The 25,659-nt window shown below is 48.9% G+C and overlaps 2 protein-coding genes across 5 annotated transcripts; one reads left to right on the top strand and one right to left on the bottom strand.

Moving 5' to 3' along the window:
• The first annotated feature begins 1,967 nt into the window (after positions 1–1,967).
• Dbnl (drebrin like) lies at positions 1,968–15,457 on the top strand. Of its 4 annotated transcripts, none has more exons than XM_051200648.1 (13): positions 1,968–2,102; positions 6,678–6,733; positions 8,555–8,667; positions 9,254–9,328; positions 10,190–10,336; positions 11,509–11,586; positions 11,803–11,954; positions 12,071–12,122; positions 12,476–12,569; positions 12,894–12,989; positions 13,076–13,185; positions 14,075–14,180; positions 14,705–15,457. In XM_051200648.1, the coding sequence occupies exons 1-13, from the start codon at positions 2,020–2,022 to the stop codon at positions 14,842–14,844; spliced, it is 1,302 nt and encodes a 433-aa protein (XP_051056605.1). In that variant the 5' UTR covers positions 1,968–2,019; the 3' UTR covers positions 14,845–15,457. The 4 variants fall into 4 exon arrangements, with proteins under 4 accessions (XP_051056605.1, XP_051056607.1, XP_051056608.1 ...); XM_051200650.1 differs by having other exon boundaries at positions 12,074–12,122; XM_051200651.1 differs by lacking the exon at positions 8,555–8,667.
• A 994-nt stretch (positions 15,458–16,451) lies between these two features.
• On the bottom strand, positions 16,452–18,569 carry Pgam2 (phosphoglycerate mutase 2). Its single transcript, XM_051200653.1, has 3 exons — positions 18,094–18,569; positions 17,819–17,999; positions 16,452–16,655 (listed from the first exon to the last, which is right to left on the bottom strand). The coding sequence occupies exons 1-3, from the start codon at positions 18,505–18,507 to the stop codon at positions 16,489–16,491; spliced, it is 762 nt and encodes a 253-aa protein (XP_051056610.1). The 5' UTR covers positions 18,508–18,569; the 3' UTR covers positions 16,452–16,488.
• Positions 18,570–25,659: the final 7,090 nt, after the last annotated feature.

Below are 25,659 nucleotides of genomic sequence, written 5' to 3' on the forward strand. Positions count from 1 at the left end.
AAGGTGTGCTCTACCACCACCCAGCTAATACTATACTTCTAAATACAGTCCTAGATCAGTAACTGAACAGCAGATCTGTAAAGTCGACTGTAATGTGATCTGCCCCTGGGGACCATAGAGATCAGAGAGATGCATGGGTTTAAGTCAGTGGTTCTCAGCTTGTGAGTGGAGACCCCTTTGGGGGTTGCATATCAGATGTTTACATTACCATTCATAAAAGTAGCAAAATTACAGACATGAAGTAACAACAAAATAATTTCATGGTTGGGAGGGGGGTCACCACAACATAAGGGCTGCCGCATTAGGAAGGTTGAGAACCACTGGTTTAAGTGATCTGTGAAAAATAAATGACTACTGGACCTGAGGGGCTGGCCTAGTGGGAAAGAGCACTTTTTCACAAATTGGAAGACCTGTGCTCAGACACCCAGTACCTGCTTAAGAAGCTGGGTTTGACTCTATATCTAACCAGTAGTATGGGGAGGCAGAGACAGGAAGATCACTTATAACTTACTGGCCACCAGTTTGGCTCCAAGTTCAGGAAGAGACCTCCCTCTAACGAGTGCATGCCCACTCCCCACCACCACACAACCATGTGCATGTTACCTCTCTTGGAAGATTTGGATTTGCTGAATGGAGCTGGTTGTGTTTTTTGTTGTTGTTGTGTTTTTTGTTTGCATTTTGTTGTTATTGTTTGTTTGTTTGTTTGTTTTGGGGGGATTGAGACAGGTCTCACTTGTAGCCAGGATCTCACTGTGTAGACCTGGCTGGCCTCAAACTCATAGAGATCTCTACCTACCTCTTGCCTCCCAGGTTCAGGGATTAAAGTCATGTGCCATTGTGCCCATCTTTTATATATTTGTGTGATAGTTTAAGTGCACCATGTCCATGCCTGGTGTCAGCAGGTGTCAGAAGAGGGCATTAGGTGCCCTAGGATTGGAGTTATAGAGGGAACCTTGGCCCCTGAAAAAGTAGCCAGTGCTCCTAACTGCCAAGCTATTGCAGCAGCAACAGCTCTTTTGTTTATTGTTGTTGTTTTGTCTTTGAGGCAGGGTGTCTTTGTAGCTCTGACTGTCCCGTAACTCATTATGACAGCCTAACTCTGCCTTCCCAGTGCTGGGGTTAAAGGCATGCACCACTACACCTGGCTTTCCAGACCCATTCTTACAGCATTTTAAACGTGGTAACTTCTAGTATCATTTCTCTTGCTGTAATAAAGTACCCTGACAAAAGGTAATTTATAGAAGAAAGGTTTATTTTAGTTTATTGTGGTCCATCATAAGGAAATCCAATTGTTTTTGAAGTAGAGGTGAAGTGCAAAGCAGGTTCTCTTCATTATCGAGCCTTTTATTTTATTTTTTAAAAATCATCTAGATGATGCCCAGAACGACCAGAACTCAAACTTCTGCCTCTATCTCCTGAGTGCTAAGATCACAGGTGCGTACCACCACGCAGGATACCACTGATTTAATTTCTTTTTATTTTTTCTTTCTCTTTCTTTTTTCCCCCAGTCAGGGTTTCTCAATGTACACTTGGCTGTTCTGGAACTTGCTCTGTATAGACACCAAGCTAGCCTTAATTTAGAGATCCGCCTGCCTCTGCTTCCCAAGTGCTGGGAAGCACCGCGCCCAACTATCAGATTAAATTTCTGAATTCAGATTAATTCGGATCTTCTGTGCATACACAGCAGAGTACTCGGCTGGAAAGAGATTTGGGCATCTAAGCTTGCTCTCAAACAAAATAACTAAGACAAGAACAAGAACAGAACGCTCAAGATGTTCTGACTGCAGGCCACGCCCTAAGGGTTGCAAACCAGCACACAATGCCCCTCTGCTTCTCTCGGATTCCAATTCACCCACACCTCAATTCTACCCGCAAATTCTCTACTTCCGCTTCCGACTTCGTGGGCGCGGCTTCCCCACCTCCAGGCGAGCTTCCGGTCTCTGGGGCGGAGCTTCCGGTCGCCAGTGGAGGCCGGCGGATAGCTGAGGCTGCGGTATTGCTGGGACCGTGGGGCGTGCCATGGCGGTGAACCTGAGCCGGAATGGGCCGGCGCTGCAGGAGGCCTACGTTCGCGTGGTCAACGAGAAATCCCCGACTGACTGGTAAGCAGCGGGGCGGGTCCAGGGGGGCGCTGGAGCTGGAAGGTGTGGCCGAGGTGTTGCTGGACCACCTGCCCCCTTCCCTGCACCCTAACGAAGTGCTACCCCGCCCTCGCCGCCGCTGTCCCCAGCGGGACCCAGCGAGTTCCCCCAGACCTTTTCCCAGCCTCCTAGTGGTCGGTTCTGCCCTGGGGGTCTCTTGAAGGTTTCTGCCTGGTTGGAATTGCTGTCCATCAAGCTCTTGTCTTTTCTGGGACTTTGCTGGACAAAAGGGTCCCTCCCGCGCAGCTCCCTAATTCCTTAGAAGGCGGAAGCCGCGCCTTGGTCCTTTAAGCCCTGATTCAGGAATAGGCCTTGTCAGTGGTGTGACGGTGGGGTTGAGGTCATGAGCTCACACTGAAGGTGTAGCCAGGAATGTCAGTGATCTGGGTCCCTGGTGCTCTGCGATCACATTTCTGAATTATAGGAAGGGGACTGGAAACGGGATGCTGTCACCTGTTTGGGAAAAGCTCCGTCTTTCCTCCACCACCCTAGGACATCCTCTGCTGGGCTATCAGTGTTTAGGTTTCGTTCTGCAATTTATTCGGGCTTTACAGTACTGTGATCTTGGATCTGAAGTTTCAGGAGTGACCCTGCTGAGCCCCTCCGCTTCAGCTTTGTGCATTCCTGTATATAGTCATTCTCTTTCACTTTCCCATGTACTTACGTTGTTTCCATTAGCCCGTTTTTATAGCGCTTCTATTTCTGAGAAACATGTTGTATGGCAGGTTAAGGTGAACAAATTCTGGGGAGTACAAACTGCACTTGATGGGTCACCAGTGCCCTGTGGTCATCACTGAGGGGCCTCATACTGATTCTGGCCATGTTGAGTCTTCCATGCAGACTTCCCCTCTTGCATCGTCCTGTGATCTCTTCTACAGCTTTGTATTCTCAGTCTTTATAGGAACCATCACCGGGACTGATACCCCACAGCCTAGCGAGCAGTGCCCCTCCCCCGTGCTTCGTTGAGCTAGCTGTATACTTGCTTTTGAGACAATGCCTCACTCTGTAGCTCTGGCTCGCCTGGAACTCACCTGCCTCTGTCTCCCAAGTGCTCGTTGAGCCCTTCCTGGAATCATCTGCTCTACTTTGGTTTGACATTGTCCTGCCTCATTCATTCCTTGTCCCTTCTGAAGATGTGGAGCCTTCCTTTGCCTCATACAGTATTCATCTGCCCAGGCAGCCATGTTACTACCCAGGTTCCTGCAGCACTGCAGACTGCCACTCCAGTTGAACGAGGCCTCCACCCTCACTGCCATAGCCATTTTAGTAGTTACTCAGCAAGATTGTGTGGCAGGTCCCCACTCGCTAGCTGAGAAAATATCTGAGCCATCTCACTTCCCTGCCCATAGCTGCAGTAGCTTCCTGTTGCACTTTGCAGGAAGCCCAGGCTCTTGGCCTGCCTGACCTGGTTCCTCTTGTTCCTCCTGCTCACTACACTGGCCACACCTGTTGACCACCCTTGTACCAAAGCCTTTCTCTTCCTCAAAATCTCAAGCTACTTCCTCATCACAGCCTTCGTTCCATCTTGCTGCTTCCCCTGCATGGAACATACTTGTACATCATCTCGTCCTTCACACCTCTACACTGAGGTTGTCTTCTCAGAGAGGCCCCCAGGACTCCTAATATGTGGACCATGTGTATGCCTGGTGCCTTCAGAATCTGGAAGTTATAGTCACCTTTCCATCTCCCCCAGTTTCACTTCACCTCCTTGTGATATAAATAACACACATGCTAGAAACCTTCATGGAGGGAAGGTGTCCTCTCTCTCTCTCTCTCTCTCTCTCTCTCTCTCTCTGTGTGTGTGTGTGTGTGTGTGTGTGTGTGTGTGTGTGTGTGTCTGTGTTCTTTATCTCTTCCCCTAAAGTGATGGGGTAGGCCTTTTTCTGTCCCTAGTGCCTGGTTGTTAAATTTTTGATGGATGCTTGAAGCCATGTAGAAAGAAATAGACTGTCAAAAAGAGGCGGTCCTCAATTTAGTGGTCACGCAGACTACACGAGGGCTGGTCGGCCAGAGCCTTGGCTTTGGTTCCCTAGTGTCGTCTAGCTTCACCTCCCCCCAAAGAGCTTGGTGTGGCCTGTGCTCATTTGTCTCCTATTGCACACTGTGCACGCTTCACTCCCTGGCAGTACATTAGCTTTAGGGATGTGTTAGTCTCTGTTAGGGGTTTGTCCCGGGGGAGCAGCTTTCAGGGATCGTTCATAGCTGCCGCCTGCCAGCGTTTCACATACTCAAAAAGTGACTGGATGCTAAGGTGCTTTCTTGCTGTTCAAAGCCCAGTGTACCGTGCTTTCTTCACACTGATTTCAGAAAAGGGTGGAACATTGTTGTTGGTGAGAAAAGGCCTCTGAACTAGAGAATTTATTTTGGGCTGTGTGTGTGCGTGTGTGTGTGTGTGTGCGTGTGTGTGTGTGTGTGTGTGCGTGTGTGTGTGTGTGTGTGTGTGTGTGCGTGAGCAGATGCATTCACAGGTACAGATGGATGTGAATATGTGTGGAGGCCAGAGATCAATGTCAGTCTTCTTCAGTTACTCTCTGCCTTGCCTTAATTTTTTTAAGATTTCTTTTGTGTGTACATAAATATTTGTCTGCATGTATGTGTACTTGTGCCTGCGGAAGCCATAATAGGGCATGGGTCCCCAAAACTGAATTTACAGATAGTTGTGAGTCACATGTAGGTGATGCGAACCAAACCTGGTACTCTGCAAGAGCAGAAAGGGCTCATAGCCACTAAGCCATTTCTCCATCTCTACTTTTTTTTTGGGGGGGGGGATGAGAGAGAGGGTCTTTCAACCTTATTCTCACTTATTTTGCTAGACTGGGTTGCCAGGAAGCTCCAGGTTCCTTCTATCTGCCTCTCCAGCACAGGGGTTATAAGCACTGTGCCTGGCTTTTTCATGGGGCCTAGGAATGAACCTCGGGTTACTTGCTCAGTCTTGATAGGGTTTTGTTTTGTTTTATTTGAGCCACAATCCAGGCTGGCCTTGAACCTGTGATCTACCTGCCTCTGCCTCCATCCCTGCCTTCTGGTGCTGGGACCACTAAGCATATGCCACTATGCCTAGCTTGAACTGAAAAACATTCCTGAAGGTAGTTTGGATAGAACACAAGAGAAAGTGAGGTGAGATTGGAGGTCTAGAGCCCAGACACCAAGCAGGTTTGCTTTGCTGCTAGATCCCTTCTGTCTTCTGCTGCTTGTAGTGCAGTCCTCCTGCCCTGACAGCCAAGGCTCATCACTAAGAAGGGACTTGTTGCTTCCAGTTCAGGCTAAATAGCAAATGTGCCTCCCAAGTCATTGTCCTTGTTGGCTGGGGCCTTTGCTCTGGGGAGTCCTCTGTTCTAGGAAGCAGCACCTCCTTCCTGGTAACCTCTGTCTGCAGCCCTGCCTCCTGGGTCTGTCTCACTGACTTCCAGGACATGCGCTTGTGGCACTGACAACCTCTTAGAACTTAGCCTGGAGCTTCTGTCTACCTGCCTCTCTGGCTGAGTGACAACATACAGATTTGCTGTCACTGGATTAGTTCCTGTACCTCATGACTGTTGCCTTGGCTGCGGTTGTTAGTGTTGGTGCAAGATTTGTGCTAATGGGAGGGCCCCATGTTGTGACCCTCAGGTTGCCTGTGGGAGACCACCTCTTCGGGATTGTTCTCCTTCAGTAACCTTCATTCTGGTCAATTGACTTCCATAGTCCAGACTAAACACACTTAACATATTTCCTCACAGCTTCTAGAGAGCAAGTTTATAAGTTAAAATAATCTACAGAGTCTTATGCATAGTTCTACACACCCATCTTGGTCAACTTCAGGCTCTGCTAGATGGAAAACATGCCTACGGGCAACTGTTCATTAGATGCCTTTTGTTTGTTTTTGAGACTGTTCTCTGTGTACTGGAACTGTCCTGGAACTCACTCTGTAGACCAGACTAGCTTTGAACTCACAGAGATCCATCTGTCCCTACCTCCTGATTGCTGGGATTAAAGGTGTGTGCTACCATCACCCAGCTTTGATTGGTGGTCTTAACTGGGACTCATTATTTCATTGTCTATTTTCTGTTGCTGTATATGCCTGGGAAAGTGCATATTTGCCAGGAGAGTCTCAAGACAGAAGACTTTCTGCCCCACCCACAGGCTATAGAAGCAGGTCTGATACACTCGGGAGTACCCAATGCATCTTCCTCCTTCCTGCTTCTCCTTTAGATGTTTGGATTCAGGAATATTTAGACATATTTTGCCTTTTGCAATTTATGTGCCTACAAGCCAGCTAGATGTTTCATGAGTATGTAGAAAGAGCACACAACTCTGCAGCTTCTGTCTTCCTCTAACTAGATGGATAATATATATATGTATGTACGTGTGTATGTCCTTCCCCAATCTCCATGGCTCTCTCTCATAGTGAGTGCCATGGCTAGCTTGCCTCAGAGTAGCCTGTTGAGCTCCTACCAGGTATGGCAGAGCAGGAGCCTGTGCCTGCCATGGTAGGCACAATAAAGGCACCTAGAGCCCTGGCTTCTGGCCACTTAGCCTCCTTGTGTTTCCTTTCAGGGCTCTTTTTACCTATGAAGGCAACAGCAATGATATCCGTGTGGCTGGCACAGGGGGTGAGTATGAACCCAAACCGTCTTTCAGCACCAGAATAGAATAGAGTGTGATACACAAAGGGGAGAGGATGTGACTAGCCCTGGGCCACCGTCACCGGAGCAGAAAGGGGACCCAAGCACACAGGCTTCTCCTTTCTCCAGCTCAGCTACGATGGCTCTTCTAGTTGAGCTTTCCTGCAGACCTTTTACCAAGTTAGCTCCATTAAGGGCTATTTCTGATCTGATTGTGGACCAGCATCGGTAGGACCAGGGCCAGAGTCATGTCAGCCATGACACACTGATGCATTCCATATGTTTGTTAATGAAAACACTCTTCTTTGGCTGTCCTTGGCTGGGCCAGGACAGTGCTGCTGTCTTAAGAAGCAGCCCGCCCTCCAGCTCATGGGCAGCACTTGCCAGGGCTCTGTCAATCTTCAGCCTGGTGCAGGTGAAGACCCACCTATATGCTCTCTGATTCTGTCCTGCCCTGCTCTTGGGCAACTACATGCAAGGGCCTTAGGGAATGGCAGTGTTGCAGAAAGTGGCCACGAGGACCTTGATTTGATTTGGTGTCCAATTGTCTGCAGAAATAGCAGCTTTTGGCCACTGCTGGGAGAACCAGACAAGTCAGCTGAGCCAGAGATGCCTGAGGTGTAAGACAGACCTGTCAGCTGAAACCCTTGACTCTCCCACACTTGAGGCTAGCATGACTGTCCTTGGGGCCTAGCTGGCCACTCTCTACTCCCAGCTCTGCTCTGACAAATGGGAGTGTGGTTCTAGTCGCTATTGATAGAAAAGTCCCTTTCCACTGTGAGCTGTTCTTGCTGATGCACCCTCTTTCTAGAATGGCCACTGATTGGTCGTCTCACGTGACGCTGTAGGTGCTGAGAGTTGCAGATGTCAGCAGTCGGAGCTTCCTGATGGCACAAAGCAGGACTCTGTTGTCCATCAGGATGCTTACTGCCCTAGCTTCTGTGGAGCTCTGTAGCTGAAATGCCTGTACCAGCTCCTGTGAGCTGGGGAGTTTAGAGGTTGAAGCACCATGTCAGGGAGAATGGCTTGGGGCAGCTCATCTTGTCGCCAAGCAAGACTGTGAGAGTTTTAACTAATTGTTTATCTTTGGAATGCTCCAAAAGGTCTGAATCTGATGGCCCTGAAGTCTGAGTGGACATGTAGTTTATGACAAGGGAACATTAGCAGGCCTATTGCCCCAGGCCTTCCTTGGTAAAATTGTCATAGAGATCTTCCATTCAGAAGTCTGGTGATGTGCAGGCATGTGACACACACCTATAACCCCAGCACTCAGGAGACAGGCAGGCGGGTGGATCTCTGTGAGTATGAGGTCCAGCCTGGTCTCCAGTTCCAGGACAACAGGGCCTATATAGAGACCTGTCTCAAAAACAAAAAAGAAGAAAAGGTAAATATGGTAAAAAAAAAAAAAAAAAAAAAAAAAAAGGCTTTTTAAAAATTTCTAATTTCCTTCTCAGTTTTAGAGAAGTTGTTTTTTAAAAATCAAAAAAAAAAAAAAAAAAAAAAAAAACCCAAAAACAAAAAAACTATTGTGGATTTAAAGGGGGGAGGGAGGTGAAGGGCACCTAACATACCTGTTAGAAATGCACTTTCTTGGGTTCACCAGCTCCTCTACGTCAGCTGAGTGGGTTTGGGGCCCAAGAACTTGATTATTTGTTGGTTTACTTACTTGCTTATTGTTTTGTGGTGCTGGAGGTTGAACCCAGGACCTGATATATGCTAGCTAGGCAGGTGGGCATTCTGATGTGGATGTGGACTGTGCACTGCTGGGCAGGGTGTAGGCTACCTCTGAGCCTTCCTGTGACTCTGCAGAGGGAGGCCTGGAGGAGCTGGTGGAGGAGCTCAACAGCGGGAAGGTGATGTATGCCTTCTGCAGGGTGAAGGATCCCAACTCTGGCCTGCCCAAGTTTGTCCTCATCAATTGGGTATGTGGATCGATCTCCCTAATTTCATTGGAGAAGTCTTTTGTCCCCTTTCCATTGACTTAACCTTGGCAACAGAGTATTTTACCACACCACTCATTAGCTCAACAGACCCTTAGTTTAAAATGGATGAATAACCAAAGTAGACCATGGAATAAATGGCTTTGCTTGGGAACTCCCCAACCCCCTAGTGATTCCTGCAGAGTGGAGTAGAAATTATTACATGAAAATCCCTGCCCTGTGATGGCTCTGATGGAGCAGAGGGCCTGCAGTAGTGTTCAGGAGCCTTGGGAGTATAGAGATAGGAGCACCAACAGAATAGGTTCTCCTAGTCGGGAACCAGGGATGTTTGAGAATGCCCCCTCTCGGGAAGCCAGCATCCATGCTTCTCAAAGAATATCCTGAGCTTCCTGGAAAGTATGAGGACTGAGCTCATCTGTGTGACTCATTGGGAGAATGGCTTTGGCTGGGAGGGGGGAGGAGGCAGTGTCTTTTAGGAGAGATAGGGAAACTGTTGGGTTCCTGAGAATTGTGGGCCAGGAAGTGGCTTTGGAAGAGGCCTGGGTCATGCTATCTGCTTGTGTTTCAGACAGGCGAGGGTGTGAATGATGTGCGGAAGGGAGCATGCGCCAACCATGTCAGCACCATGGCCAACTTCCTGAAGGTGAGGCTGAGCCAAGTCTTGCAAGATCCAGTACTCTAGATTCCTGAGCCCAGGTGAACTGAAAGGGAGCTGGAATTTGGAGCACGACCGTGACTAATATTTTGGCTGCCTACAGGATGTGGGCAGAGTGGCCTCTGCCTGTCTTCAGTGGGGTACGATAAGGACCACTCCAGCACTGATCCAGTGGGCAGGGCTGAGCCCTGGTATAATGATTCCCAGCACTCAGGAGGCTGAGCCAGGCATCTAGGGCTACGAAGTGAGACCTTGTCTTATAAAACTAAAAAAGAGGGAAAAATTAAGCAGCAGCCCCATGTATCTCTCTGATGCATTCCATTCCTGCCCATTTATACAAGTAACCGTATCACTCATCCTACCTCCATAGTTTTTCTCTAGTTTCAGAGACCTTTCTATCATAATATGTAATTCAGTTGCCAGCTGACTTTTGCATGTCCTTGGTTCCTGGCAAGGATTTGTTTCTGCCAGCATGTATTTAGACATACCTTAGTTCTTCCATCTGGTGTGAAATCTTTTAATTGAATTTTAAAAAAAGTTTGCAGTGCTGAGATCAAACCCAGACTCTCACATGCTAGGTGCATACTCTGCTCCCCAGTACTCTGTGAGCTCCCAGGCTTATCAGTGAGTTTTCATTGAATAGATGGAAGGTGCCTGAGCATCTATTCAACTGCAATGGGAACTGTGTAGCATCCATGGCTTAGGGTGAGCTGGGCCTTGGTGTCTCCTGACATTAGTCTCGTGTGCAGTGGTGGCCTTTGCTACATTGGGCAAATAGGAGTTTGGCCTGTCCTCTTCTACTCTCCTAAGCTTGCAAAGCTTATATTTGAAGTGCTGTTTCTGTTCTAGGGTGCTCATGTGACCATCAATGCACGGGCTGAGGAGGATGTGGAACCTGAGTGCATCATGGAGAAGGTTGCCAAGGCCTCTGGGGCCAACTACAGCTTCCATAGGGAAAGCAGCTGCTTCCAGGATACCGGACCTCAGGCCCCAGTGGTGAGTGCTGTTCTGATGTGGACCTTTTTCCATGCGTGAGAGCAGGGGACCAGAAACGTAGTTTCTAATGTCTGGGTAACTAATTCCTTCTGCTTGGCATCTTTAGATGGTAATCCTAAGCCCTGATATACACCAACTCCACTGGTTTGGCTAGTCTAGAGCCAGCTTATGGCAGAGGCTCTTTAGCAACTGTCTACAGCTGTGATAGTCTAATAACCCCAAGAGCTACAGTGTCAGTGTGACTTAGATGGTCCCTGATAGTAGCCATTGTGGAGAACTTCTGGTGGCTGTATTGCTGAGCCTGAAACCACACAGGCCTGTGGCTCTGGCATCATGTGGAGCTCATGGCTGTATACCACTTATTAGTCATACAATTGGGATCCATGGTAATTCTTTGGGATGCTCTTAGCAGTCCATCATCTGAGGAGCAGCTTACTTTAGAACTGCCAGGAGTCTGGGATAAAAATCCTTTCCCATCCCCATCAGTGAGGACCAGTTGCTACCATAGACACGCATGTACATGGACATATACCCTGTGTTCTCAGAATGCCATATCCTTGCTGGGGTGGTCTCCCTGGGCTTTTGTTGTTCTTTTGTTTTAAAGATATATTTTATCCTTTTTTTTTTTTTTAATGTGTAATGTGTGTGGGTGTTTTGCCTGTATTTATGTCTGTGTACTATGTGTATACTGTGCCTGCAGAGGCCAGAAAGGGGCACCAAATCCTCTGGAACTTGAGTTACAGAACAAGCTGTTCCATGTAGATGCTGGTCCTCTGCAAGAGCAGTAAGTGCTCTTAGCAGCTGAGCTGTCTTTCTAGCCCTTATGTTTTGTTTCGTTTTTAAGACAGGGCCTAGCTTTGTAGGCCAAGCTGGCCTGGAACTCAAGATCCTTCTGCCTCAGCCTCCAGGGTCCTGGGATTAGAGGTGTATACTACCACACCCAGCTCCTAGATTTTTTGTTTGTTTGTTTGTTTGTTTTTTGGGTTTTTTTTGTTTGTTTGTTTGTTTTAACATCTTGGTTTATCTCCTTGTGGGTGTTAGGCCAGGCTCCCCTGAGCCTATCAGGTGCAGTCCTCGTAGGTTTCACCTGCTTTCTAGAGCTGGCACATTCCCTTTGCCCTGCCCCATGCCACATGGGGCCAGACCTCTACTGTGTGCTATGTCCTCTCTAGGGCTCTGTGTACCAGAAGACCAACGCCATATCTGAGATCAAGAGGGTTGGCAAAGATAGCTTCTGGGCCAAAGCTGAGGTGAGTGCTGTGGTAATAGTTATGGACACACTGACAGGTCCCTTCTGGGCGTTATCCTTTACGGCTAGTTGAACTGAAGACAAATGTGAGTTAAGTCACAGTGCATGATGGGCTGTAGTGTCCCTTCTTTGACCATGGCTCTTTAAGGACCCAGCCCTTAGAAGGGTTTGAGGCCAACGGGGCTGTACATGGCTGAGTGCACAGCTCCCTCTGCAGAAGGAAGAGGAGAACCGCAGACTGGAAGAGAAGCGACGGGCTGAAGAGGAGCGGCAGCGGCTGGAGGAGGAGCGGCGTGAGCGAGAGCTGCAGGAGGCTGCCCGCCGAGAGCAGCTCTACCAGGAGCAGCACAGACCATCCGGACCCCCAAGGTTAGCCCACCATGCACTGTCCGCAAATGCTCACCTCTTCTGAGAGGCAGAGACCCTGAGGGAACAGCTTGAGGAGCTGCTAACGAGCCTCAGCTCTCCAATCTTGGCCCTTCCAGCAGAACGTGTGAACAGGAGCAAGAAGTGGTTTCGAGGAGCAGACAGGAATGGGTGAGTTTTGGGAATCGATTCACCGAACTGGGAACTTGCTGGATTGGCTCTGTCTTGGCCACTTGGTGAAATCCTTGTTCCAGGATTGAGGCTTAGCCCAGACCTCTACAGTCGACCTGAGGTGCACCCATGCCATTAGAGGACCAGTGGGGGGAAAGCCAGGGCAGCAGCATTTGGCATGGCTCGAAGCCCTATCTTGGGGGAGGCCCTGTCAGCTCTTAACGCATCCCACGCCCCTTTACCACTTCTTTGAGACCCTGCCTCTGAAGCGGGCGTAGACAGGTGAGAAGCCTTTGGGTTCTCAGTCACCACTGGGGTCAAAGGGTCAAAGCATGCTTCTGTGCTTCTCCCAGGAGTCTGCTGGGCAGCAGGCCCCACACCCACGAGAGATTTTCAAGCAGAAGGAAAGGGCTATGTCCACCACCTCTGTCTCCAGCTCTCAGCCAGGTGAGACCTCCTCTGGGCCTGGCCACAAGACAGGGTGGACTAAGGGGAATCCTAGAGTCCCATGCAGGAGCCTCCAAGGCATGTATTAAAGGGTGAGTAAGGAGAGCCACCCAGAATCCAGGTGACCCTTTTGTCCTATACCATTGTGGTCCTTAAAGGACGACAGGATTCTACTGCCCACAGATTTACCACACAGCCCAAAACTCTGGAGTCTTTACCTGTGCTAGCCACAGATCTACTTCAGATATCCCTAGGCAGGTCTGTAGACGGCAGGTGTTTTATCTGAAGTAATATAACTCACATGGTATTTTCTGGGTTGTTCAGGCAAGCTGAGGAGCCCCTTCCTGCAGAAGCAACTCACTCAACCAGAAGTCTCCTATGGCAGAGAGCCAACTCCCACTGTCTCAAGACCAGGAGCAGGCAAGACCCTTGTAACGTATAGCCCTGGAAGGGAAAGGGGACTCCTGTAGGAAGAATGTCACATCCTGTTGTGTCCTTTGCTGCAGGTGTGTGTGATGAGCCAGCACCTAGCACTCTGTCATCAGCCCAGACAGAAGAAGAACCCACATATGAAGAACCCCCAGAGCAGGACACCCTCTACGAGGAACCTCCACTGGTGGGTTCCTGATGGAGGGGTTGTTCATAGGCCTAAGTTTTCTGTGGCACATTTTAGCTACTGGGGGTATTTTATTTTTTTCTGTTTGTTTTTATTTTATGTTTATAAAATAAATGTGTGTGTAATGCCCGTGGAGGCCATAAGAAAGCATCAGGTCCCTCTGGGGCTGGAGTTACAGTTGTAAGCTGCCATGTGGGTTCTGAGAGCCCAAACCTGGGTCCTCTGCAAGAGCAGCCAGTACTCTTAACCACTGAACCATCTCTCCAGCGTCCCTTCCCTTTTTGGGGGTGGGGGGTGGCAGGGTTTGAGACTGGGTTCCTCTGTGTAGCTTTGGCTGTCCTGGAACTAGCTCTATAGACCAGGCTGACTTCAAACTCACAGAAATCTGCCTGCCTCTGCCTCCCAAGGGCTGGGATTAAAGGTGTGCATCACCACTGCCTGGCTTCCCATTGCTGCTTTTCAAAAACAGGATCTCACTGTGTGTAGCCTTCAACCGGAGATCTCTTGACAAGGCCTTCCTAAGTACAGGGATTGCCACCATGCACAGCATAGCTTTGTTTTCTAGTGTGAATAATAAACTCCAAGGCCTTGAGCATGGTAGGCAAGAAGCCTACTAGTGATTATACTCGTTTGCCTTGGAACCATGCTGTGCTTTAGGTTGTGTGGACCAGTGCTCCTGTGTGATTGATGGTAGATGCTGAGAGCTCCTTGTAATCCAAGGCTGGAGGGATTTGTGTGCTCCCTTTGAAATGAGAGTCATGCTGCAAGTGTACCAGGCAGCAGTAGCCCCTGTCGCCAAAAGGCCTTCCTGTATTCTGTGCTCCCAGCTTAATCTGAGCCTCGGGTGAAGGCTGAGTCTGGGGTAATGCCATCTTTCTCCTTCTTACAGGTACAGCAGCAAGGGGCTGGCTCTGTTCACATTGACAACTACATGCAGGGCCAGGGCCTCAGTGGGCAAGGGCTGTGTGCCCGGGCCTTGTATGACTACCAGGCAGGTAAGATTTCCCCCCGCTGACTGAAACCGTTCTCACATCCTGAGATTAGGGAACAAGAATGTGATAGGGGCCCTCTGGGGGTTAGCCCCAGAGGGTGTCTGAAAGATGTGAGAAGGAAGGCCCTCTGGAGTGGGAATGCCCATGGCCTTGGACTGTCTGTCCTAAGGAGCATGTGCCTCCAGTTAGCTGCCCACCATCCACTGGCAGGAACCCTTGTAGCCGTCCTTACTGTAGACCTCCCCAGTCTGAGCTGAGAAGTGAGGCCTGGATATTGGCTCCCAGCCTTTGGGGTGGGGGTGGGGGTTGGGAGCTACCTTTTACCAGAGTGCTCTGTAAGAGGCTGTTCCTTGACAGGTAGCCACTGAAGTTACAGTCACTGGTGCCATCAGTCTGGATGGCAGTGGCTGTTTTTGAGGAGGAAGCAGGCCTCTGAGCTTTAGAGCAGGAAAGGCTAGGCTCCCTGGGGACAGGTGAGGGGTGCAACAGGCAACCAAGATGTCATCCCTCGGCTTCCCTTCCTGCAGCTGACGACACAGAGATCTCCTTTGACCCTGAGAACCTAATCACGGGCATCGAGGTGATCGATGAAGGCTGGTGGCGTGGCTATGGGCCTGATGGCCATTTTGGCATGTTTCCTGCCAACTACGTGGAGCTCATAGAGTGAGACTGAGGCCTGACTTCCTTCTCCACTGAAGTGTCTTCCTTGTTCCAAACAGAGGCCTAAGAGTTAAATTTTGGCACTCTTCCGGGAATGTAACTTCAATGAGGACAAGGCCCCCTCTGCCTTGAGTACTCTGTTACCCCTGATGTAGCAGAAACCCATTGCTCCCCCAAATGCTTACCACAGCCTCCAGAACCTCCTACCAGACTCACACTTGACCCCAGTGGGAATGGCGTATTGAGCCAAGCTTAATCTGTGGCCAGCTTCCGGGTGACCTCTGTCCAAGGACAGCAGCCCTGAGAGAAGCTAAGGTCAAAGCAGGGGCCAGAGTCTTGTCTTTCTTTCTCTGTGTGGCTCCTATGGGGTGCTTGCTGCATCTATTTAGAAAGGCCCTTGGGAATCATGAACTTTAGAGAATTGCTTTTAGCGAAATCTTGACCAAAGTCAGAATAGACCATGATGGTTTTGACAGCAGGGAGGTTTTCTTACTAGGGGCTTCCCTACCTCACTCCGTTTCTGTCCCCATGTCTGTGCTGTGGGAAGAAGGATGGGATGGCCAAGCTCCCATCTCTGGGAATGTGAAAAATCAAAGACATGACCTGAATGGTGTGACTAACTCAGTGTCTGCTGCCTCCACCCATCTGTGTGTGATAAACAGTGTAGGAATTGCAATGAGGTTCACAGCTCACCTCCCTACTTCTGATCTGAACGCTCGCTCCCATGTGGGAGAAACCCCAACCAGGGAGGGGTCTCTATCTTCATTATACCTGAGAATGAACATGAGTGTTTACACATATGTGCCTTCAGACAGACTCTGGCTGTTTAGCCTCCTATAGGAAGTATAAATGATCCAGGCATGGTGGTGTATGCACTCAGGCAGGGGCAGGCGGATCTCCATGAGTTGAAGGCCATAAGGCCAGCCTGGTCTTTACAGTTCTTGGACAGCCAGAGCTACAGAGACTTGGTCTCAAAAAAGAGGGGACATGGTGTATAAATGGTAAGATGTAACTGATGTTGGAGCCTTCCTGCATTTCAGTTCAAGAAGAGTCCATTCCTGCACAGTTGCCTCCAGTAGTCTCTGCAACATTGCCCGGAGATGCTGGGTGGACATACTTGATGCCCAGACTTGCCCACTGGCAGCCTGGAGCGGAAGTGCACAGGGGAAACCACTAACCTCAGGCTGTGGTCAAGCCTACTTCCTCCCCGTTTCTGCCTGTCCTTTCAGCTCTGTGGAGTCCCTGTGAGCTTAAGCTCTTGCAGGCTTAGTTTGGTAGGCTTGTCCCAGCTGGGAGAAGGTCACAAGGATAGCAGAAAGCCACTCTGAAGGAAGCTGGTCAAGAGTCACACTTTCTGTTTCTCACGGAGACCAGGTCACATGCTGTTCTCCCTAATATAACCAAGTGACTCTAGAGCTGCAGGACCACTACAGGGGATTGGTCACACTACAGAGGTTGTGCACAGTCCTGGTTTAGCCCCCAATAGCCAGAAATTGGTACTGGATTTGTACCTGCATCCCTGTTGGCTTAGGGATAGCTGCAACCCTGAACCTAGGAGCGCTCATGACAGATGAGTTGAGTTGGGCAGACCAAGCCTGGCCATGCTAAAAATGGTACTGTGCAGAAGTAACTTTATTGCTGTTGTCCACCCTTACTTTGCCTTGCCCTGGGCAGCAACAGCTTCCATGGCCTTCCGAACTGTCTCTTCATCTCCCAGGAACCTCATGGGCTTGGTAGGCTTCAGCGCCTGGTCCAGCTCATACACGATGGGAATTCCTGTGGGCAGGTTCAGGTCCATGATGGCTTGATCTGACATTCCTGGAGGAGAGGAACAATGTTCTTAGCCCCTTCCACTCAATTCATACAGTGTGCCCTTTGGTACTGTGGTGCTTCCAGTTAAGCCATCCGTGAGAGCAAGGCCACAGAAGTGTGCCTAAAGGTCAAGGCACACCTGCTTACAGAAATAGTCCAGCAACAAGACAAGAACATCCCCTATGGCTAGCTGATCTGGGTGGTGCCTCCCATGCTCAACCCTGGGTAGTTAGCCAGACTAAAGAAGGTTGGGAAGAGTGTCATTTGGTTTCTGGAGGTTCTAAATTGTGAGCAGGGGAGGAACAGGAAACCTGACCCTGTCTGCTCCTGCAGGCCTGGAATAGCAGTTCAACCTTTACTGTTGCCATCACCCCAACCCCAGCAAGCAGGACTTGGGAATGTTCCCTGGGGCTTCCCCATGTACCTCTTCCCCAGAACCCAGCCCAGAGGAGGGGCATGGATGTCACCCTCACGTTGCACATATGTCCATTAGTACCCAGGAGCTGGAGAAATGGGCCACACCCCACTGCCTTTTTAGGATCCCAGCAAACCTAAAGGTCATCCATAATCTTAATATAGACTGCTGGGACCTCCCTATGCCCACATGGCCCCCCAAGGCCTCTTTGTCAGCCCTTGCTCTCGAATAGGAGCCCCCTGCAAGCCAGCCCTGTCAAGGACCTCCATAGCTCTGTGCTCGGCTGCTTTTTGCCTAAAGCTGTTGGGAGACAACAGTGGTTCAGCTTTGTGAAGGTGGGTGGGCTGCTCATTGTAGCCTACGTCTGAAGCCAAAGGACCTCAAATTCCAGGCTTTGTGAAAAGACTGTTGAGAAGAAAAGGAAGGAAGGGAGAGTGAGCGGAGAGAAAGGGAAGGCAGGCAGGCAGCACTAGGAGAGTTGCCAGCAAGAGTTCTGTAGCAACCTAAGTGGCTTGTCCAGGGTCCAGCAGCAAGCCAGCATTTGGGGCTGAATGCACAGAGCTCTGGCCTTTGTCTCCTGTGGGGCAGCTCAGCTCACCACCTTCACCATAGCCCAGTGCATGCTGGAAATGGGAAAACAAAGTATTTCTCAATCTACTTTTGAAACCCTCGCCTATGTAAAATACCTGAAGCAAGTCATGACTGTCACCCTTACTAGTTTTTGTCTCATGTCTTTCCTTAGGGTGGGCCTCACCTTCTAGATGCTTCACAATGCCTCGAAGACTGTTTCCATGGGCAGCAATAAGCACTCTTTTGCCAGACTTAATGTTAGGTGCAATCTCCTCATTCCAGAAGGGCAGGGCCCGGGCAATGGTGTCCTTGAGGCTCTCACAAGCAGGCAGCTCTCCAGGCTTTAAGTCTGCATAACGCCGGTCCTGGGGACAGAGGCATGGGGACACTTGTGAGTGTTCGCTGGGGAGCCCTCCCACCCAGGCTCCCAGCCTTACAGTTTCTTAGCATCTGGCCCACCTTGCTGATGGAAGTGTAGTGAGGGTGTTTCTCATCCATAGGGGGTGGCGGGGTGTCAAAGGAACGCCTCCAGATCTTCACCTGCTCCTCCCCATGCTTTGCAGCTGTCTCAGCCTTGTTGAGGCCTGTGAGGCCCCCATAGTGCCTCTCATTGAGGCGCCAGGTACGCACCACAGGCAGCCACATTTGGTCCGTAACATCCAGGATGGTCCAAAGGGTGCGGATAGCCCGCTTCAGCACCGATGTATAGCAGATGTCAAACTCCATTTTGGCGTCTTTGATGGCAGTGCCCCCACGCTTGGCCTCCCCAATCCCTTTCTCACTCAGTTCTGCATCAAACCAGCCACAGAAACGGTTCTCTTGGTTCCATGCGCTCTCCCCATGGCGGACTATTACTAGACGGTGGGTGGCCATGGTGGCAGGGGACACAGGCGCTCCAGGTGACAGCTGCTAGCTTAGCTTTTGCAGCTTTATAACAGTTTCCCCAGCCCCCACCCCAGCCCTAACTGCCAATCAGCATTCCAAGAGGAGCAGGCAGAGGCAGACAACCAGTAGTGGAGCAGGGGGTGGGGTACAGTCCAAAGAGCTGGACTTAAAAATAGCCCCTAAAGCCATCGCCTATGCCTGGGCTCAGATGACAAGTCCGTAACCAGCGGGCACCTGGGGCCGGCTGGGTGGGGCTGCTGACCTGGGCCAGGGTGAAGGGTAGAAGTCAAACCTGGGGTGGTTCTCCATGAAAATATTCTTTGACACCAGAGGTTTCCAGTGTCTCTACCAGCCCTCTCCTGCTCAGGCAGAAACAAAACTGTTCTGGGTCCACTTCTGATATTTAAGATAGGGTTTAGCTATGTGGCCCAAGCTGCAACTGTCCCACCGTAGCCTCTTAACACAATAAGGCAAGCCCAAGCCTGTCTCAGGAAGGAATCTAGCCTAGAGTCAAAGTAAGTCAAGCAGTATGTGTGTAGTCATCCACCTGAAGAGGTCAGTGCATGCATTAATGTGTGTGTGCAGCAGACGACTTTTCTTTGCCCAGGCGCCTGTCTTAGCACACATGCTTTGCCCGTGTTGGTGTGTCGCAGGCACATGCTTGTTGCAAGGAGAACACACACACACACACACACACACTCCACCCTTATGGCTTTGCCGCACTCAGCTTAGTAGAGAATTACTTGGGCTGGAGGCCTTCCTCGGGCTCCTGATCACCTCTCCCTGGCAGGGTCCTCTTCTGCCTTCCACAGGCACCCAAGCTGGGAGGACCCTTTGGTAGACGGAGGAGGAGGAAATGTCATAGAAACAGCAGGCACAAGCCATTGCTCTAGGGAGGTCCAGCCTTGTAGAGGGCAACAGCAGACAGCAGCACGGGCTGAGAACCCCCCTTGATTTGGTTTCCAGAACAATCAGAGGAAAAGGACTCTGCTCTCTGGGTTCCCTTGTTGAGTCTGAGTTGCCATCCAAGCCAGGCTTACCCCTCCAAGCTGAGACCAACTTGGAAAAGAAAATAGGATTCATGGCACCTGCAAGCCCACACCTAGGGACAGGACTACACGGAGTTCTAGGGGGGTTAGTTGTGGGATATGTTCATCCGTTCTCAGGGCAGGGCACCCAGGGATAAGCTGAGACAGGGAATGGGCAGCACAGAGTCTAGAACATCTGGAAATTTGCATTTGAGCATGGAGAACACAGTCCCCACATCTCATCCTATCTCTCCCATCTGGAAATGAGGACAGGGAGCCTAGGCCTTGTATTCAGGTCCCAATCCACACAGAGGCCATGCAGACCAAAGCTGACCCAGGAATCCTGACAGCTATAGTTAGGAGAACTGCAGATCTCAGGGCTTGCAGGTGGGCCCTGTTCCTCCTTGTGACAGCACACTTAGGTCTCTCTTTAGCTTTCCTAACCCAAGTCTGGTCTCGCTATCCTTGGCCACACTAGGAAACCCACTGGATTATCTAACTATGACTGTGGCCCTGAAGGGCAGCAGGATACCACAGCTTGACAAGCCTCTACTGTGACTAGTGCTGGGTACTAAGAAGGAAGGGGTATGATGGGATCGGGAAGGAAGGGAGGAATGGCTGTTTTGAGGGGTGCATCAGGAAGAAGCTCTCAGATAATACTCAGATGAACCCAAAGGACTCAGCTGTGAGCTCTACAGGGAAAGTATACTAGGCCGAAGTGCCGATAAAAACCAGAAAGTCCTAGGGGCCTGGAGAGACGACTCTGCAGTTAAAGAGTGCTTCCAGAGGACCTAGGTTCAATCTCCAGCACCCACTTCACAGCTCACAACTACGTGTAGCTCCAGTGGAGTCCAACAGGTCTGGTCTCCGTGGGTACGTGCACTAGTGTGCACATCTCACACACACACAGACACACAATTAAAAATAACAAAAATAAAAACATTTTAGAACTGGGTGTAGTTGTGCCGCCTTTACTCCTGGAACAGGTAAGGCTGTTCCACCAAGACTAGATGAAGGAATGGTAGAGCCATTTGTTTTCCTTTCTTTAATGTGGGGTCTCACTATGTAGCCCTGGCTGTCCTGAAATTCACTCTGTAAACCAGGCTGGCCTAGAACTCACAGAGATCTGCCTGCCTCTGCCTCCCATGTGCTGGGATTATACTGTCTGGCCCACACAAAGCTGCTTGAAACCTCTGGAGCAAATGGAAAGGACTCCGAAAGAATCTGCATCTAGTGAGAAATAGAGTCTTACAGGTCAGAGTTCAGAGAATGCCCCCCACTCTGTCTCTCCCACGGAGTGGCTGCCTGCAGTGGCAGCGATGATACCATCTGAAACCTGAGATAGGAACTAAGGCCTTGAGAGCACCAAGATGCTGACTGCTGTGTACCTTCCCCCTACACTGAGCCTCAGGCTGTGGGGAAAGCCTACTATAAGCTTGGAAATTAAAACCTCATGTTAATATTAGTAGGGTTTCTGCCCGCCCCCAACACACATACCCACCATGATACGTTTCTCCACCAGCTCAGTAAGCCAGATCAAACACCGAAAAAGCATAACAGCTTTATTTGAGCAAATCATCTCCCGGATGGGTTCTCCAGTCCCAGAGATCCAGGCTGAAGAAGCCACATGCCCCAATTAAAACAGGGAGCTTATATAGGTTGTAGGTGAGAGGCGATAATGTGTCCACCACACGCTGGGTTTGTGCCCAGATATGGTCAAAAGCTGAACACTGTAGACAGGGACTTGGGTGGCTGGCACCTTCAGGAGAGGAAGCTGCAGCAGCCAAGAATGCAGAACTGGGCTTTTTGGTGTCCTCCCTTTGTCCGGAGACTCAAGTGGGTGGGGCCTGAAGAGACAAGGATGGGGTTTTCCAGATCACGGAGGGGTGAGCTGGAGGTTCCAAACAAACAAACAACCTTACCAAACCTCCAAGTTTAATATTCCCCCCCCCACTTTCATCTACCCCTGTGCCTGGCCTGTAGACTTGAAGCTTTGTTTATATTTTTCAGTTAAAACATGTGCTCACTCATTTTTGGTTGTTGCTGTTTTTGGTTTGTTGTTTTTTTGGTTTTTTTTTTTTGTTGTTGTTGTTTTTTTTTTTTTTTTTTTTTTTTGAGACAGGGTTTCTCTGTGAAAACATCCTTAGCTGTCCTGGAACTAGTTCTGTAGATCAGGTTAGCTTCAAACTCACAGATATCTGCCTGCCTCTGCCTCCGGAGTGCTGGGATTAAAGGTGAACTACCCAGCTTTAAAAAAAAAAGAGTGTTCACTCTTATAGCTTGCTTCTTACCTGGCAATTTTTATCTTTCCATCCATTTTAAGACTATTTACCTCTTTTTTTTTTCTTTTCCTGACAGAGCTTAACTATGTAGCCCAGGCTGGCCTGAAACTCTCTATGTAGACCAGAGTGCCCTCAGACTCTTCCTCCTGCCTCTCTGGTGTTAATATTAAAAATATGCACCACCGTGCCAACACTAATGTAATTTTTAAGGACAGGACCTCATGTAATCCGCACTGGTCTAGGGTTTACCTTTAGCCTAGTATAACCATGAACTTTGTTTTGTTTTGTCGTTTTGTTTGAGACAGAATCTCATAGCCCAGGCTGGCCTGGAACTTGCTATATAGATCAGGCTGACATGGTACTCACAGAGAATCATCTTACCAGTGTATTTTGAAGGCTGGTTAAAAACGGTGGCTAAAGCAAGGCTTGGTGGTTAAGAGCCTATACTGCTTTTGCAGAGAACTCAAGTTCAATTCCTACCACCCAGGCCAGACAGCTCACAACTACTTATAAATAAGTTCTCATGCCTTCTTTTGGTCTCCGTGGCCACTGCACTCATGTGCACAGACCCACACTCACACACACACACATACACATAATTTAAAAATTCAAAACCACAGCATCTATTAAAACCTTTGTTATTTAACAGAAAAATAGATAATATAGGCAGAAAATATATTTTACAGATCTAACAATTTTGGGGGTTTTTCATATCTATTTTATGTGCATTAGGGTTTTGTGCTATGGGATAATCTTTTGTACACTATGAATATATATTACTCTCATTGGTTGATAATAAAGCTGATGTGGCCTACAGCAAGGCAGAATAAGACAACTCAGGAAAGCCAACTGAAAATATAGAGAGGAAGAAGGGTAGAGTTAAGAGATGCCAGCTAGCCTCCAGAGGAACAAGACATGCTAGAGGACAGGTAAAACCATGTGTAGATTAATAGAAATGTTGGTTGATTTAAATGTAAGAGTTAGTAATAATCCTGAGCTATTGGCTGACATTTTGTAATTAATATAAGCTTCTGTGTGAGGGTGTCAGAACCCCTGGAACTGGAGTTACAGTTTTGAGCTGCCGTGTGGATGGTAGGAATTGAACCCAGGTCTTCTGGAAGAGCAGCCAGTGTTCTTAACCACTGAGCCACCTCTCTAGCCCCCTAACATTTTTTATAATAAAAGCAGATACAGGCGAGGGATAGAAGGAAGCACTGACCTATTCTGTGCTTTGGATGCCGTGGAGGAAGGTTATAACAGGCAAGAGCCTCACCTCACATCCTTAACCAAACCGGTCCAATTGACTCTCTCTGTCATTTCTAGTAATGGCTATCCACGACAAACCATGACAGCTGCCATCAGAGGTAACAGTGAAAGCCTAAAATGAGAAACAAGTCCTCACACTGCCTCCTTGTAGACAACCCTGCACTGAGGTGTAAGCCAGGACAATCAAAAGACATAGACTGAAAGGAGGAAGTAAAATTGTTTCTGTGTGTATTTATAAACAGAAATCAAACACACATAACAATAGGTGAAGCAATTAGTTGTATTGTTCTATTTAAAAAAAAAAACCCTCAGGATTCAGATATCAAGGTAAAAACCTGATTGATCAGAGGAGCATTGGAGAAGCAACCACAGACCTCCTCTCTCTCCTTCTTCAATCCAAAAGGGCATGAGGATCTTTTTCTAAGCCCCTCCCTACCACTTCCTGTGTCTCTCCCTATGTCCTGGGTTCTCCCAAACCTCTATGGCGAATTCTGATTAGCTAGTACCTAGTGTTGTGTGATATTTTTATTCTTTTGGCTTTTTAGTCTTTTTTGGGGGGGGTCCTTCTACCCAGGTCCCAAATAAATCACACATGGAGGCTTACTCTTAGTATGAGTGTCTGGCCTTAGCTTGGCATTATTCAGACTAAGAGATACAGGATCCAAGAAACATACCACCTCACCAACAAGAAAGGACATCACCTCAGGGTAAAAAGATGAAAAAAGGTATTGCTAGTAAATGGACCCAAGAAACAAGCAGGTGAAGCCATTTTAGTATCTGACAAAATAGACATGGACCACACCAAAAGTAGTCAGAAGAGAGAGAGGACACTACATACTCATGAAAAGAGTATGTGTGCACACCATATATACATGGGTGTGCACACACACACACACACACACACACACACACACACGCACGCACGCACGCACGCGCGCGCGCGCTGTTTTAAATATGCTGACTGTAAGCATTGCAGCTGGGATGGAAATGGATCCTGGCAGTGGGGAGTCAGGGAATACCATTAAAGTCACTGTAAGTGTAGCAGCTTACTGCACTGGTCCAGGGAAAGGTTTCCCTGATGTAATAACTCCACTGTGATAGGGGAGGGTTTCCCCAGTGAAGTTGTTACACTTCTTCTCAGCCCACCCCCGCACCCCACCCCACCCACCAGTGTAACAACTCTCTTCCTCTTAGGGAAGATTTCCCCACTGAAAGTATTACAGTTCTGCTCCGCTCAGGCAAAGATCCTGAGAAAGGTCTCGCCCAAACCTCATTCAAGTGATTTATTGGGAGGGAGGAATCCTGAAAGATGGCTGCCTCTGCCAGGGTGGTAAAGGCAGCCACAAATTGAACAGGCACAGGGCTTATATAGGGATTTTTGGGGGCGGAGTTATTCCAGGGTAAAGATTTTCAGGATGGACATTGGTCAGATTTCAATCGTTGAGCTTGGACAAGCTCAGAGATTGGCTCGATTTCCTGCTCAGGGATAGGTTGGTACTGCAGAGTGCGATTCTTTCACTGGTCCTTTTGAACGTCTTGGCTCTGGTTTCAGGACCAGGGTGTGTTTCTTTTACCCTACACTGACAATGAACAGCCTGGCATCAGACACCCAACTTTGATTCAGCTTTAATGAAGTCAATATGAACCAAAGTTTCATCCTCACCTCTTCTGAGGTTTGCTTTCCCGCCTTCAGGGTCCCCCTCAATAAACACTTTCAGCAAACTAGCAGGATAAAAAATTAACAGGCAAAATGCCACAGACACTGCATCACAGCACCTAAGAAGCACACCTGGATGGAGCGTTTCCCATCTTGACAAGCCAAAAAGTTGAAATTATACAGACTGTTTTTCAGATCCTGAAGGAACTAAACCTAGAATTCTGAAAGATTCGTGGGAAAATCTAACCGTGGGAAACAGAACAAGCAGCTCCCTTCTAAATGATCAAAGACGAAACCTCCAGGGAAACAAAATGTTTTGAGCTGAATAAAAATAAAAATACAGAGTATGGCTGGCCATTGGTGGTGCATGCTTTTCCTTTAGTCCCAGCACTGAGGGGGCAGAGGCTGGTGAGCCTCTGTGAGTTCGAGGCCAGCCTGGTCTACAAGAGCTAGTTCCAGGACAGCCTCCAAAGCCACAGAGAAACCCTGTCTTGAAAAAACAATCAAAATATACAGAGTATGATGGCACATGCCTGTAGTTCCAGCAGTAAGGAAGCTGATGTAGAAGAACTGCGAGTTCAAGGCCAGCCTAGATTATAGAATGAGACACAGTCTAAACAAGCAGACCATAAAACAAAAGCAGAATAACAGGGCTGGAGATAAGGCTCAACGTTAAGGACACTTGTTCTTGCAGAGGATCTGGGTTCAGTTCCTAGCACCTGCATGCTGGTTTCCAATCATCCTTAACTCAGGTTGCAGGGGATCTGACATCCTCTTTCAACCTTAGAATGTACCAGGCAGGCATGTGGTGCACATACATACGTAAAGGCAAAACACTCATACATATACAGTAAAACCCAAATATCAAAAACAAAAAGAGTACCAAAGAGAACACCCTGATTTTCCC

This window comes from Phodopus roborovskii, unplaced genomic scaffold, assembly GCF_943737965.1.
Source record: "Phodopus roborovskii unplaced genomic scaffold, PHOROB, whole genome shotgun sequence".
In the NCBI taxonomy this organism is placed as follows: domain Eukaryota; kingdom Metazoa; phylum Chordata; class Mammalia; order Rodentia; family Cricetidae; genus Phodopus; species Phodopus roborovskii.